At 36.9% G+C, this 17,442-nt stretch overlaps 1 protein-coding gene across 1 annotated transcript in view; it reads right to left on the bottom strand.

The window, feature by feature from the left end:
• The window catches only part of Gmds (GDP-mannose 4,6-dehydratase), a 520,891-nt gene that overhangs the window by 443,347 nt on the left and 60,102 nt on the right, over positions 1-17,442 (bottom strand). The window contains exons 6-7 of the mRNA XM_033761793.1: positions 15,451-15,538; positions 13,410-13,519 (exon numbers count right to left, since the gene is read on the bottom strand). Of these exons, the coding sequence (XP_033617684.1) occupies positions 13,410-13,519; positions 15,451-15,538 (198 nt within the window). The remainder of the gene's footprint in view (positions 1-13,409; positions 13,520-15,450; positions 15,539-17,442) is intronic.

The following is a 17,442-nucleotide window of genomic DNA, read 5'->3' as shown; positions in this document are numbered from 1 at the left end:
AGCAAATTAAATATCTTATTATTAATTCACCATTTAATTATTCATGCAAAAATATTCATAAAACATTATTAAGAAAAATTAATGTACCACTTCTAACATTAAGAGAACCAATGTACAGGTTCTTTCTAAGTTTTAAAACAATGTTCTTCTGTTAGTAAGCAACACAAATCACTTAGACTTGGCTACTTGAGACATGATTCTTTTGAAACTCTGCAGTTGGAGGAAGCAGTTTTGCAATCCTGTCCTTTTTATGAAAACTGTGGCAATGAAAAGGTCAAATAAATAATCTGAATGATACTATCCTACTAAGAAAAAACATGTAGTCCAGACCTACTATCTGCCAAGGACTGTCTAAAAGTGTAAAAGAAAAAATATATAGCTACCTTCAAAACAGAGTCTGGTTAAAAGTAGTTTTCAAATAGCATATGTTAATGTAAAAACCATTTAACAAATATATTTGATATTTCATTAATGATTTAGAAACATAAGTAATTGTGACTAATTCAAACATTTCATACTTCGGCTTTAAGAATTGTATGATGGTGAAGGTCAATCTTACAAAATTCTGACAAATTCAAGTAAACACCCACAAAATTATAAAACAATTGCATGTGTAGGAACCAGGTTTCCCTTAGTTCTTAAGTTCATACAGCCTACACTACTAAGAACATTAAGAAAGTTAGACCAATCTGTGCATACAAATTAAGTACAACATATCATTCAAAACAGAAAAACTACACATATATGTATTTTCTCCTACTGATGTATGACAGACCATAACCATTTAGTCATTAATAAGTAACAAACAGCAGCAAGAATATGTTTTATGCTTCATTAAAGCACCATTGAGGCTCATTAAAGTACACAGCAAACGATGCTGGAAACCACCTTCGCCCTTGCAAACCACATTCCCTTCTAACTTCATTTGGTTGAAGCAGCTAGAGGCTGAACGGCAATATACTCTCAAGTAAGCCTTTATGAAGTATGAGAAATAAATTATATTAAGTGCTATTTTTTGAACTCAGAAACTAGGGAAGGGGTTGTTAAGATATCAAATTTACTAAGAAAATAATTATGTGAGAAACAAGTTGCTGTCACAAGAGAGACTCGCCAGATATTGCATTTAAGCAAGTTATTATACACACCTTTAGAATCAATTTTGTGACACAGAGATTCGTCTGTGATACTAAATCGGCTGAGATCAGAAAAAACCTAAAGGGAAGGGGAAACGCTTTCCTGAACAACACTGCCATTACCTTAGTGGTACTAAGAAAGCCCTTATTATGTTTGTACACAGCAAGAGGCTGAGGTGACTTGATTGTTTGGGACAATGGTACAAATTGCTTTTTTATAACTTACTTCCAGATCTCAGTTTCTAATAGGCATCCACTTCTCCAGATCCTCCTGCCTAGTATTCTACCAAATGCAATTCTAAAACTTGAAAATTATCTGGAAAAATGCAAGAAGCCAATGAAAGGTCCTCAGAAGCAGACATATTAAATATTAATTATAATGATGACTGTCATCTTTTAGAGTGACTGTTATTATACAGGAATGCTAATTAAGACATAAAATGATTCGTTACTACAAACTCATTCTGAAGAAATACACTTATGCTTGTGCGTTTAATGGTAAATCCAGCCTGGGGACTGGGCCATAATAGACTGCAGTTCTATTTTCTAAAATGCTGACATTTCAGCAAATGTTCCCATGGAATGTTTGCCTGATTCGTGGACTGACATTTCCTCTTTGTAACTTGCTTAACTAAAAAGGAGACACGCAGGCCAAACTCTACAGTACCCGCAGGCAGCAGGCCATTACGTGCCGCTGTAACTTGTGTATGGTTTCTCTTTTACTTCCTCTTGCCCTACTGTGCCCTCAGCCCTTCACTGTCTCTTTATTTTGACATGCACATTATCTTAGCTGATTCCAATCATCCTACAGGAGTAGATGACATACCTTAAAAGATTAAGATTTCCCACCTGGGATTTGTCCAGAAATTCAGTTCATTACAGCTTCTCACAGCCTTCTTCGCTCTCCTATATTCTTGTGTTATCAATAGTAGCTTTGTTTCTTACTTTAGGTTTAACTGTGGGACATTGGCAGCCACACTGATGGAAGTCGGAATGTACTGTCACTCACCTTCCATTCCAACTATAAAGCTCCCTGTCTGTGACACTCTGCTGCCATCTATGTGTATGAAGGAGCACAACACTCTCCCTGCACCAGACATTTTGCCTGGGTTTCAGAAAGAATCTTGTCTTCCAGTCTCATCTAGAAGACAAAGCAGGAGATACAGGAATACTTTGCTTCCCCAACCCAGATGCAGAAACTTGTCAGAAAATTTTAGTGCTTTCTCTGTAAAGCAACTTCAAAAAACTGAAAAGACTACAGAAGGCTCATTAATTAGCATAATAATATTTAAAATAACAAATAGCTTTTTCCATTATTGTTACTAAGAAATTCTAATGTGGCAATTTCCATGGTGTTATGATTGAAAAAGTAAAAGTAAAAAGCCAAGACTGTAAGTCACAAGTAATTCCAATAAAATAAATTAACTTTTCTAAAGCTGCTATCTAAATATCTCACCAGTGATAGGATAAAATAATCACTAAGTCAAAAAAGTTCCATAATATTTGATATAAAGACAAAAGTATTATTCAATCACATTTTTGAATCATCAGTATCACAAATATCATCATGTAATAATCCATATTAAACACTCAAACACCTCTCTTCTAGAGAAGATGGAGAAATATCCAATACATACCCCTTAGCCTGGCTCTGAACTGTCTTCACAAACCACTGGTGAAAGTTGTATGGGAACTGTTAACATAACAAGACTTATCTTTTGCATCATTTAACAATGAGTCCACAAAAAAGGAAAAGGGATTATTTACAGTCAGGACAACGTTGAGTTAGTGTCCCTAGGGATGTCCTTTAAAGAGTTATTTGGTCAATATTAGTGATTTTTAAAAGATTACATGGGCATAGAAGCAGAAAGGAGACTCTGGAGAAAAGTTGATCCTGACAACACCAAACAAAATGAGCAGCTCAAAGTGGGCCCTCCCTGCCCAGCTGCTGTTACAGCAACTGCACAATTGTTGCATTCTTCTCTGTAAGTATTTCATTTGGTGTAAAAGTAGAGCGAACCTTTTAAAATGTAACATTTTCTAAGGAACTCTCTCTCAGTCCACATGCCAAATGAAGCCTTCATGCAGTTCTTTGTAAATAAACCAAATTCAAATTCTTTGAAGATTTGTAAAGTTAATATCCCCAAACTATGTTGCCACATATTACGTGATTATATAAAAAAGAAAAAAAAATCATACTTACTAATCTTTAATGTTAGACAGTTTTTTTGTTTTTGTTTTGTTTTTTGGTTTTTGGTTTTTTTGGTACCGGGGATCGAACTCGGGTCCTTGCGCTTACAAGGCAGGCCACTGAACCGCTGAGCTAAATCCCCAGCCCTGTTAGTTTTTAAAAAACAGAAATCCAGTACATTAAAATTTTTTCTTCTAATTGTTTTTTTGCTAGTATTGGTATGGTATCCAATTAATGGCTTACAGTGGAAATTAATAGATTCTGATGCATTTACATTTCTTTCAATTAGAAAAGGTTTCAACATTACTATTCCAACTTCACTGTTACCTCTCTATTCCAACTTCAAGGACCCAACTTTAACAAAGTAAATTTTATAAACTCCACTGTACTAAGAGGATACACTAGAGATCATATTAGAACCTAAGCTTTACTAGGTCTTTTAAAAGAGAATATAAGCTTAATTTCTTAAATTTACACACAACTTTAGGGGGGAAGGGAACATACATCCAACTAGGATATTCAGTAAGGTACTATTTATCTATAACTTAATGTGTGAAAAGCACATATTTTCATCTAATCAAGAATCATAGCCGGGGATTTAGCTCAGTGGTTCTGGTGCCTGCTTCGCAAGCGCAAGGATCTGAGTTCAATCCCCAGTACAAAAAAAAAAAAGCATCATAAAAACTGCTTCCATTTACAATCAAAAGTCCAAACCAAGAAGTTTCACTCATAGTATACTCAATATTTCTTCATAAATTGTATTTATAAATAAATTTAGAAACTGATATTAAGATAGTCATGCATTTATCTCTTTGTATTAATTTAAGCTTAATATGTATAAAATTATTGTTACAATACTAAAATAATACTACCTTGGCTTTTATTTACTAAACAAGTCAGCATGGTAAATAGATTATAAAACCCAACAAACATACCTTTGTGTGGTCCACTAATTATAAGCAAAATTCCAAACATTATTAGCTGTTATCAAAATTACAATACCACCTAGATCTAGTAAAACAGAACAATCTGTTTGAACAGGGAAAGGAGAACTTTCATAGAGTGTTCTCTCCCATATAAATTCTTAATGGACTATAAAGAACTTTTTAAGTGGTTTTAGATTTGAATTCAATTGCTCAAATCTACTACAGGCTTCCAAGAAGAATTCGAGCCAGATGACACACAGGGACCTACCAACAGTGTATACTCCCACCCGCCCTCATGAATATAAGATGAAAAATTGCAAAGTTCTTCCAAGAACCACAGGAACGAACCAGCCAAATTTATATTAGGAGAGTTTGGGTGAAGAAAATATAAATATTAAATTATAAAATGAAAAGGTTTGTGCACTGCAATTTTGCCCTCAACAAACTAAAGTGATTACCCACTGAATTAAATATGTGGCTGTACCAGTGAGGTGACACTCTGACCCAACAGAAACAAATGGGGTCTTGTAGAACAAAAAGATACAAAAATACAACTTCACTGAGTTCAGATGGCAGTTCTGCCATGCCACCTGTCTCCTAAAAGCATCCAGTATCTTTCCCAGTCACCTGCCTACTTTCCCCACAAAGGAGCTAAGATTTCCAGACACACTCCACAGTCTGCATGGGTATCAAAATGGATCCCTGACAGATGAAAGCTCAGCTTCCCAAAGCTGCGCTCACTAGAAAGCGCCCCCGCTTGTAAGACATTTTTACTATTTAATCATTCACAATTTGCTAACAAACTGGAGGTTTTGTGTTGCTCTATGCACACCCAAGAATTATGTATGATAATATAACAACTTAAAACCTCATATGATATATAGGGCTGTATCAATTCATATACTCACTAAGCAAAATGAATTCTCTTCGGAGAGACTTGCACAGACTTGTAATTTACATGTACTAATAAGTGGACAGAAATGTTATTTGCTGTATCATACCAGAGATACTTATTTTCTAATCTTAAAAATAGATCAATTAAGATAGTATTTATGTAACTAACTGGAAATTTTCTTTTAAAGTACAGTCTGCTTGTTTTATTTTTTTCATTGTTTATTGGAACTTTTAAGGTATATAGTACAGTTACATTCATCATTAGGATCTTGTACCTTTACATTATATATCTTGGTTCTTATTTTTTCCCATTCCCCTGCCCTCCCTTCACCCTGTTCACCCTTCCCTATTTACAAAGACTTTGTTTCTATTTTTCTTTTCTCATATTTTTCTTTTCACTTCTCTCCTTTCCCCTACCCTTCCCACGTCCCCCACTAATTTAGCCTTTTTCTTCCTATTTCACTTTATCAATTATACACTTTGAACCTTATTTACACTTTTAGTTTTTCATACCAGAGAAACTATTGGTATTCACACATGTCCTATTTATTTCACTTGAGTATGTCCACAATGTGCATCCATTTAGCTATAAAAGTCTCTAGTTTCTCATTCTTTATGAACAGCCTGCTTGTTCTAATTATTAAGTTAATTATTCTTCCAGTTCCAGGAGTGGTACATATCAGCATCCAAATCCTGTAGGGAAATTTACTTATTTACAAGTATAGTATAAGTACTCATATAAAAAATTTACATTGAATTGAACTATCCTAACAAAAAGATGGTTAATACTGTAGATTCCAATTCCCCCATATGTATAGTAATTTCATTTAGTATCAGTGATGTGTTTGTGTTGTACCTTGCATTGTTGTATTTGAGGATCTTCCTAGCTATGCAAACACTACTCATCTGATATTAATTACAACCAGTTCCCTTTAGCAAGGAGAAAAATGTTTTAAATTCAAATCAATTGCACTGAAACTTCATTTCACTGTAATAAATGATGGGAATGTCAAAAGAGGTAAAATTTCTCTCACAGTTAATGCAACCTACCCGCCCACACTCCCATTTTCCTAGCTTAGGAGCATGACAAGCAGAGTGAGTAACATCAGTCCTGAGTTCTAGGCCAGACAAGAGCGTGGCTGCCCTTCAACTGACAACCCCAACCAGACACTTGTAAGAACAAAAAACTCTGCCACGTCAAAATTCTACAGCCCAGGTAATAAAAACTAAGGGGCCCAAAGCATCAGCTCCCATTTGGAATATGTCATATAAATGAATGGCCCAGTGGCAGGAACTACAGGCATCTGATCAAGGAAAATGTTCTTGCTATCATCTCACATGGCAGCTAAGGCAAAGCAGAAGCAGCAATGACTGGCATGCTGACCATGCAGCCATCCCACCACTTTTCTAGATAATCTGACTCATGCTAGCTAAAACTGTGGACACTGCGAAGTGGGCAGAGCCAATCTACACTTCCTCCCTGTTTTCTGTATTCTTTGCTGGCTTACTCTATTCACTGCTGGCTACTCATTCATAAAGGAGGGAACTACCACATATTCTTAGGAAAATCTCACTGAGAAGCTGGTATCCGAGTAAAAAGGTTGGGCACTGACAGGAGAATGAGGCAGGCAGACATCTAGTGTCACAGTCAAGTCCAAATGCATAGGCTCACTGCCAGAATCATGTTGGAGGGACTCAAACCTAAGGTAAATAAATGCTCAATGAATATGGCTTAGAAAAGCCAAGTGCCTTGTCAAAGTCCTAGAGCTAGCATGTGACGTGACCAGGATTTGAAACCCAGGAAAGGCCCATGGCTCGGTCTTTAGGAATGGAGATGAAGAGAGTGGTCCTGGATGTGAAGTTTCAGAACATGTCCCAGAAATTCTCAACAGGTAGCCCTGACCTGAAAGCCTTGCGTATATTCATGAGAATACTTCTGCCTTCTGTCCCCTGGCAGTCATCTGTCCCTATCCTGACACTGCATCCCACAGGCACAGTGCCTGGAAAAAGCAGCCCCCAGTGGGAAGAGGTAGATGGCTATATTCACACATGGTGGCAAAATGAACTCTACCGCACAACTGTGTGAGCCATCAGAGCCCAGGCCCTGACACATGTCTAAGGATGTTCCTTGTAACAGTAATAGCTGTGTTCCCTACATATTCCTCACTTTCCTGCTTGGCTCACACCTCCCTGCCAGGCTCCCCAGAGTCCAAAATAAACAAATGAATGAGTAAGAACACAGGAGAACAGTCCCTCTCTGCTGTTTGCCCCAGGTTTTTAATAGGCCACCCCTTACCCTTGCTGTAATTACACAGTAAAGAGCCACGCTGTTGCAATTTTATTTTGTTCTGTAATTGGGTCAGTCAGGCACTAACCAGATGTTCACCCATAGGCACCTGCCCTTCCCCACCACAACACAATTCTCCCACTGCATTTAGTCACTTGCACCACCCCCGCCAATACAAGCCCCAAGAGTTTCGGGCTTCCTGTGGATGAATATGGGGTTAGCTATCAAGCTATAAACGTTAACTCAGAACCTTCAGGAAAAAGCCACTGGAGATGACAGTTCTTTAACTGGAGTCATTAAATTACTCAGGCCCTTTCCCAGGACCCATCAGTCTAATTCCCAGCCCTGTTTTTATTCCCAACTCCACTCCTGGACTGGCTTTTCTATTGCATCCCTCCTTGATGCTAACATGCTATCTGGTGCCATGCCAGGTCTGTGCCAACCATCGGCTTTACTAAGGGAGAGGTTTCTGAGCCTGAGCTTGCCTGTTGAGGACACTGGGGTTCCTTCCCTTAGGGACCCACATTCAGGATGTGCTGGTGAGTACCACTGGGCCAGGAATCTCAGCTCCCCAACTCACCTGCCCAGCGCTCAGGCCTCCTGACTGTCATGGAACAAAATTAACATGTAACTCACAAAGAACTAAAAGGAAAATAAAGAAAATTGAAGGTTTACAAACAGAGTGAAAAGTATGGGGTCGGTCATGTTGAATAAGAGAATGTTAAAGACAGGCCATTAACACTGAGAAGGATTTGAGGATCTTTCTCAAAACTAAATTAAGAAGAATGACTGACTTTCTCCACTGAAGATTTAAGAGGGAAACAAGCTCAAGAAGAGACTCACATATGTGGGGGAAGATAGTACTTAAGGTGAAGATAATAATTTTCCTGAATGGTTTTGAAATAAAAAAAAGACCTAGTTTAAATCTTAGATTGGCTCAACTGATTTTGAGCAAGTGACTCATTTATAAAAATGAAAATCATATGAAAGTACTTCTTCCCAGCTCTAATATTCCACTATTCCATACTTTTAGTTTTCTTTGAAAAAAAATCAAAGCAATTCCATTACAATATTTTGAGTTGAATGCAGGTTACACTGTAGGAGATTCACTGTGGAAAGATCTCATCACACACCATGACTTCAAGAATAATATAAGATCACCAAAGAAGCTGCTAGGAACTGTGGGCAAATCCATAAACATGACAGTGACAAATGTTAAACAGATAAGGAACACTATTATTTACATTGGGGAAAAAAAACAGTAACCTAAAAAAAAAATAGGTTACTAAAAGATCTTCTCCACCAAAATGGTCAGGACTCCACTGGATAATTTGTTCCTACTTGGATGATGTCACCATACTAGGTTTAACTGCTTTAATAACTAGAACATCTCAGTCATCTCTCACTTTCTCCCACAGATCAAATCAGCCTTTCAATGACCTACTTCATGAGTCATAATTTTTCTGTTTATGATTCAGAAAAATGTCTTCAGTCAGTATTTCCCAGACTACTGTGGGTTTATTTCAAGACCCAATTTCATCTTCATTGGTTTCCTACAGGAAACCAGACCAACTTCCTATTATTTTATTTTCCTTACTTTTAGCATACCATAGCCCACATCAAATTAACTGGAAGTGAGAGTGATAGAAGACTTTACTCCTCACAAAGAGAAGCCAACACAAACAATGCCCAGTCTAGAAGTCATGAATTCAAAATTATGTATGAAATGAGCTAATATTAGAAACTTCCTTCAGAACACCAAACAATAAGACATTTATTTTAATTAATCTTGTTGCAAGCATTCCATTGTCAGAAAGAACATTTTCATTTTAAAATGTTGTCTATGAATACAATAAATATGACAATGCTTACATAGAAATAAACTATAATAAATACAGAGAAATTAATTGTAAGGAATAAAATACATATTTTCCAGCCTGATCGCCTATCAAGCTACTAAAACAGGCAGACAACTAGAAGCCCAAATGCATAGTCTGGACTGCTCAGGGGATGGAGCAGCACCCCAGATGCTGAGCAGAGTCAGCACCTCCCAGCTTTCATCCCACCTCTTCCCCATGCCCATGAATCAGCTAGTCTTTTTTTTTTTTTTTTCCTGAATCAGCCTGTCTTTAGATCACAAAATAAACAGAGGGATAAAACATGGGATTAATAATATACATTTTTTTTTTTTTTCCTGAATCAGCCTGTCTTTAGATCACAAAATAAACAGAGGTATAAAACATGGGATTTCAATGACATTCCAACCACGGCTTGTACTCATACTATTTCTCTAAAAAAGTATAAGTACCTGAGAAGTATTTAGTCTCACAGACGGACTACACGCTGCTTGAAAAACAAAAATTTCTGAGTATGAGGAACTTTGGTACAAAGGCATATCAGATTCTCTTTAGACACTATCTGTTCTTACCATTCCCAACTCCAGATAGAATTTCTGGCTTTAAAAGCTCATGCAGTCATTAATTGGTGAATAAGAGGACTATTTTACAACAAACTCAATAGTTGATACATTAAAGGAAGAATGCCTAAAAAGAATGTATTTAAGGTACATACTCTATATAGATAAATCAAGAAACATGAGATACTAGAGCAAGTGTGTCCTCAAAGTGTGGTCCCATGACCAGGGTCATGCCATGTGGACATGTCCTAGAAATGCAAGTTCTCAGACCTAACTAATGCAGGTCTCACCGTGGGCCTAAGGGATCAGAGACTGGGGAGGGCCTGGACACTGTGGAGAATACTAATGAGCGCTTTGTCTGTCAGATTCTGTCATCCCACCAGGAAATTTCTAGAAAAGAATCCACTGGATTTGTGTTCCTCTTTCTACCCTCAACTTTTAAACAACCTGTGCTCTGGCTAACTCCTTTCTACCCCATCACTAAAATGCCCTGTTTAAAAATAACAAGTCAACTTTGGCCTCACTGTCAAAGCCAGATACCTTTTCCTTTCTCCACTAGACTCATCCTCTTAACTTCTCAGTTGTCTCTCATCTCCTTCCTTCAACCAAACCTACTATTCCCCTTCCTATCTTCTAACCGTAAGCATGTTCCCAAGGTTCAGTCTTCAGCTGTTTGTTCTTTCTTCAGCCACTATCTGGCAACTCAAGGAATCTCAGGGGCAAGAATCATCTTTAAACCTCAACTCTCATGCAAAACTCACAACATATTTTAATCTATCTCATGACCCATATCACCTAAATATTCTTCAAGTAAAACATCTGTATTGGTTCCCTGAGCACTGCCTGGTCCCCTGAGCGCTGGGGCTTTCTTTCCTCACTGAGGACCACACTGAGTGGCAGAGGAGTCACCCCACAGGGCATCCCGTTCCTTCCTCTTAGCTCCGTTTCTAATGCCATCATTGTCATGAGACAGCTTCCTATTGTCTTCACCAGCACCACTAGAAGTCTAGAACACTCTGACCTTTAAGACCCCTGTCCAAATATATCACTGCCCCCAGGCTGCACAGACGTGGCCCAGGGTCCTATCTTGCCAGACCTCACATTTCTTCTCAATATTGTTTCTGCTCAGTTCATCATTCCAGTGCTTATCATGCTGCAAACATGCTCCGCATTTTCTCATTTCTAACTCTTGGCTTTGCATTATTATTTCCATTTTCAAGTCTCCATTTCATGCTTCTCTGTAAAAGCCCACACTTATACTTAAAGACCAGAGCCAAGCCAACTCCTCCTTAATCCCCTCAGATGGAAGTCCTCTTTCACCCTCCTCTACACATTTGAAGACTTTATGTAAGCCTCTGGCACATGCCCCAAGTGACCCTTCTACACTTGGAACCCTCCCCAGCATGAGTAGATTTTATACATCTTCTTCTTCGATACCTGTATCAATTATGCACTCTACAAATACTTGTCTGAGGATTAAATAGCCTTAAAAACCAAAATTCTTAATTGAGCACCATTCTTGCCAATTAAATGAATGTCAGGAAAAGCAGCCAAAACAAAACAAAACAAAAAACGATAAAGCCACAAACATAGCAATTCAGAAGGAATCAACTCAATCTCCTATGCTTTCTGTTACTGACAGCATAATCTCTCCAATGATAACCAAACACTATTATGCTCACTGCAACTAAGGAAAATACAATATATTTTTTGAGCTACAAATGTGTTCTGGAGAAAGAAAAAGATCAACTCATTTGATCCTAGAATGACAAAGGAAAGGCTGGCTGGCTTACTGTCTTCCGCATCCCTGTTCTGGGGAAGGAACCCAAGGTTTTCACACTGAGCTACATCCCCAGTCCTCTTCTTTTCTGAGACAGAGTCTTACTAAATTGCTAAATTGCCTGGACTGGACTCAAACTTGCGATCCTTCTCCTTCAGCTTCCCAGATTTCTGAGATTACAGGAGTGAGTGAACCACCACAACCAAATGGGGAGGCTTTCCATAAATACATTTTTATAAAATTTCCTCAATCTTCCCGCTACTCTGGCTTATAGCTTTTAGTGGTGATAAACTATCTTGATCACAAAGGAAACTTCTTAATCTTAGGGAAATTAAGTAACAGAGTGCTGGTTCCAAAACACTCTGTTTTATCTGGAAGATATTCTCTCAGCTGGTCATAAAGGTCAAGAAGCAACCAGAGAAATAACAATGTGGAAGACAGACGCCTCAATTAGGGAAAAATAAAGTCTTCATTCCTGGGATGATAGAGGGTGACTGCTTTTCTTTTGCAAAGAGACTTAATTTCTCAAGTACAATATGCATAACACACCTTTTCAAAATGGAAAAACACACTGAAAATCAGGAAATAAGAACCACTAGAACCTAGAGATCCTGATACCTTTTTACTGACCAAACTTTAAGCATGGTAGTAATACAAATCATCATAGACTAAGACAGGATAAAGGTCTAAAGATATAATTCTGTGGTAGAGCACATGATTAGCAAGACTCCACGCCAGAAAAAGGATGGGTGGATTTCTTTCCTAGAGCAAAGGCAGGTAAAAAGTGTCTTTCTGATTGATATATAGTTCCTACATTAAAGGGAAATGTATTGAGCAGATTGATGCTAAATGTTAAAATGTGTTATCAATTACAAGACTGGGCTTACAGCAATGTTTCATTTGATTTAGTTCACAATTTCTTCATTAAACTAACAGACAAAGAAAACACTCATCTTGGCTCCATTCCATGCAAATAAGGGGGTACAAAGATACATTCAATCACTGTAAATGCTTTCCTAAAAAATCCTGCTTTGTTCATTAAACAGCAAAATATGTGAATAGAGTTTTGGGCCTTTTTTTTTTTTAAATTTTGTTATGTGCTATCATTTCTAAGCTCCACTAGGCAACAGGACTGAATTAGTACAGAGAACTCGTATCACCCCTGGCTTCCACTCCCCCAGGGGATCAGCAGGACACAGGCACAGAAGTCTAAGTCAGGCAGATCCTTAAAAGCCTGGGATGAGCTCCTCAGGTTTATTGAAATTCATCCCAGAAAGAGCAACTGCAAGAAGGCAGGCAGAGCACCTGAGACCGAGCACAAGTGGTACATCACACCAAGGAGGAGGAAACTAGGAGTTTTGTCACTCACAAGAAGTTAGTACAGCTAATTTTAACATATTATTATGATTCTCTTGGCCAGTCATATAGCCACTACCAAATATTAATATTAAAATAAAGTCTATAACTTGTATCTTCCAACATTTTAACAAAACATTTCATTCACAATGGGATTTGAAATGGCATAAAACACATTCAACTGTGACTCATGCCTACAGTGAACAACCCAAAATAAATGAAAAGTGCTATGTCAGTGTTAAGAAGATATTTTATTATTCTATTCAATAACAGATCACACCTTAAAAATATTGATTTTCTATTAGAATGAATATCCAAGCTAATAGAACAGTGGTTGTGTTACTGAATTAAGAAGCAGCAAACACAAGTAAAACAGAGAGCACAGCAGGAACACAGCCAGGGAGATCTGACAAGGGGGCAGCTTACTTTGACGTGGCTCTGGGCTCCCAGGTTGTAGATCTCTGTGGGCTTCACTTCATTGATTATCTTCACAAGGCAGGTACTGTCAGTGAGATCACCATAGTGCAACTTCATGTCTGTAGGATTCACAAATGAGCCATTTGATAGGCGAAAACAACAGAATCCAATCTTTTACAATATCAAAATTGAAATGCTTATTACAAAAGTCTGCAAACCAGGTCTAAATGAAGATGTTGTATTTGATAGCAGAGCAGCCAAAGTATAACTTAAAGTATAACTTTAAAGAATTCACAGAGGAGAAAGATATTTATATATGTCACCTATATATATAAAGAATTTTTAGTGGTAAATACAGATAGACTTATTTACAAATCATAATAAAACAGATGTTTTACACTTAATATACCTCATGTTGTTTTAAGATGTGTTATATAAGAGTAAGAGTCAGACAAATAAAAGCTTAGAATAATGTGCTTACCCTCTAAAGAAATCTTAACACACACTAAATGATAGTGAAGACAGCTCTATAATTGATACTTTTATTCAGATATTTTTCTCCAGTGATTTATAAGTATATCATGAAGATCAATCTTTAAACTGCCTGTGATGTACCTAATGCAGTAACATTATTGATTAAAAGAGAACTAGTCCATCACCTATTTCCAAGCTGCTCCTTACAGACGTCATTAGTATAAGAATTTGAAATGTACAGATGATTTGCTTACTTGATCATTTCATTATTTTCATTAAATATTAATTTATATCTAGATTTAATTCCAGTGGCATTCTTCAATTTGCACAATAATAATACAGAGTGAACATCTCTAATCTGCAACTTCAATATTTGAAATGCTCCAAAACCTGAAACTTTTAAAAAGTGCTGATGACAGAATATCTTAAATGGAAAATTTCACACAATGAAACTGTTTCATATCCCATTATTTAAAATATTGAAAAAATAATCATTAGGTTACATATATAAAGTATATATAAAATACCAGTGAATTTCCTATTTAAACTTGGGTCCTATCGCCAAGTCATCTCATTATGCATATGTAAATATTCCAAAATCTGCAAAGTCCAAAATCCAAAGAATTTCTGGTCCCAAGTATTTTGGATGAGTGATATATAATCTGTAATATCTTAAAGAAAGATGCACTTGCAAACACAGACTCTAAGGTACAGAGCTTTTCCTGTTGGACAACTAAATCACCTTCCTGATATCACTACCTAAACTACAGAACTGGAACTATTCAGTACCCTGGAGGTAAATACAAAATCGCCTATCATTTACAAGCTGACAATATTGTCCTTACTGGCCAGAAGAAAAGGCCAAGTAATGCAGGCTGACCCTGGAGGTAAAAATCCTGTGTCCTAGCCCAAACTTTGCCTTCTTTGTGGTATGTGACTGGTAAAGCCACAACCCGTGTCCCCCTTCTGTATGTGGTTCCCTAACACACTCAGCAGTTGCTATGGAATCAGTGGAGAAAATACTGTGAGTGTGCCATGGGAACTACATAGATACAGGAAAATTTAGCAGCAAAAAACAAAATAACTGAAAATTCTGATAAGAACTGTAAAACAATTCACATATAGTTTTGATAATGAGTTTTGGATCTGTCTTCACAAATAATTTTTTAAATTAATTAAATATGCAAACTCCATTTAACTTGAGTAAATCAGACAAAAAGGAAATAGGAAAGGCATTCTCCTTCAAACTTGAATTGCTCTTACTTAAGAGAACAGGGACAAAAAGAGAGAGAGAGAGAGAGAGAGAACAGGAGCATCTGGAAAAGAATGATCAAACGCATATATATTCTCTTGGTTTCTCCAGGCGAGCTATACAATATCCTTCCAACAGACAAACCAAGATGACACTCTAGCCCAGAGCAGCAAGCAACAACAAAGATTTTCATAAAGTCAAGGCAGTAATTCATGAGTAAATAACTGTGACTTGATGGACACTGAGAAAACATGACAGTTGAAAACATCCTATCTGAACATAGGAAGTTATAGAAAGAGATTGTAGAAAAATGAAATAACTTACTTCCTTCAGTATGAGCTTGGGGATTCTTATACAGATGTTCAATTCGCCCTGTATTAAATGAACTAGATCGCCGTACAATTCCATGGACCTGAGTTTTAAAGTATGGAAAGATAAAAGTAAATTATAAATGTGCAGTGAAGATTAATAAGCAACTCAAAAGTTCTTTTGCTAATATCTGACTTTACGAAATATAAATATCACTTTAAACAATATTTAAAGTACTAGAAATATTTCTTCTATTTACTTTCTCTGCAACCACTGCCAGCTAGCTACTAGCACCTCACCTCCATCTTTCCCCTGTGTTTTCACTGCCAATCTCAACAGAAGTAATGAGATAATTATGTGACTTCATGCTTAGTTTTAGATACTCAAATGTCTCCTTTCCCAAATACACACTTCCAGCCCTACTGCTGACAAAAATATCTCTTCAATTTGAAACTGAAGACAGGCCACGTGAGGCTACATCTGCAAAACAGCTCTGCAGCCTGTTTAATGCACAGCACGAGGCCTCCACAGCTTCCCAGTGTCCTCAGCTCCTGCAGGTGGCATCTATTATTATGTGTATTTCTAGAGCCATGGATATAATCAGAGAGCAGTTGCCATTACACAGCTGTGTGGAAAAGTCACAAGCTAAATTGCATAGATTATGGACATGATTTACTTTCTACTGGATTTAAGACAAAATAAAAGGCAAATGAAAAAGAGGATTTTAAAAAAATTTTTCTTTTTATCTTGACTTGGTCATGATTAGTATAAGAGGAAAAAGTTGCTGGAAAGGGAATGCATACCTGCCTGATACTGAAGAAAAGACAATTGGTGTCTGATATAAAAGAGAAATTGTTCCAGACCTGGTCCCACTTCCTTCTTGTGTCTAGATTGCTCCCTTTAGGTGCTGCCAATGCTAATACCAGCTTATGTCACCAGCTGCCCACATTCCAGTTGCACTGGTGGCAGCTTTAATGTTCAACTTATTTTAGAAGTGCTCGTTCTAATGTTGGGTAGGTTCATTTGCAGCTGAATACACTTCTATATTTTACCTCAATCATTTTCTGTCTGTTTCAGACCAAAATTAATACTTGGCATGAGTCAAATATTCCAAATGCAAAAGGGAAATTATAAGCACATAAGGCTTTCTTTCAAACAGAAAGAAATGTCATCATCATTTTACATGGCATACATGAGAAACTGACTTCTGCAAAGGGTCCAGCACACCCACAACTGGCAATTCTACTGATTAGCTGCTTAGCCAAGAGAAAAGCGCTCATTGACACTGTTTTCCAAAAGAACTAAACCCAAGAAAAGTTGGTAAATATAAAAATATTTTAGGAAGGGAACACTGCAAATTTGGTTGACATTTTAGGAGGCAAATATTAAAATCTAGGCAACATTAAATTGAGATTTGACTATACATAGACATTTCTTTATTTGGAAGTGTAGAAAATAACGGTAATGTTAAGCTTAGAATTTATTCTACTTCAGTCTAATTTTTCAATTGTTATTCAGTTCTAGAGTTGAACTGCTCTATAGAATGAATCAATTTTATGTAATAAAAACAATTTAATATATATACTTATACACAGAAAACCTGATGTTTTCCACAAAAGCTATTTCTGAAATACAGATTTCTCAAATATAAGGGCTTTGTTTTATTTTATAAAGAGGAATTTCTATGTCCTAGAAACAGATAATTTAACTTTCACAATGAAAATAATAAAAGTATTATTATTTAAGCTATCTTTCTTGTTGATCACTGAATTCTGGGGAAATCACATTCGAACAGCCCCAGAGAAAAAAAATATATGTATCACATAAACATTGAAGACTGCAACAAAAATATTAAATGATATTGATGGATTCAGTGTGACTAACAGTCCACTATCAAAAGTTACAGCAGAGCCAGGGATTTTAGCTCAGTGGTTCGGTGCTGAGGTCCTAGCAAGCGCAAGGACCCGAATTCGATCCCCAGAACCAAAAAAAAAAAAAAAAAAATAA

Source organism: Fukomys damarensis, unplaced genomic scaffold (genome assembly GCF_012274545.1).
Source record: "Fukomys damarensis isolate Sample0158 unplaced genomic scaffold, DMR_v1.0_HiC HiC_scaffold_10, whole genome shotgun sequence".
NCBI classification, from domain to species: Eukaryota; Metazoa; Chordata; class Mammalia; order Rodentia; family Bathyergidae; genus Fukomys; species Fukomys damarensis.
Note: the sequence above shows the minus strand (reverse complement) of the source record. Positions and strands in the feature narration are given on the sequence as shown.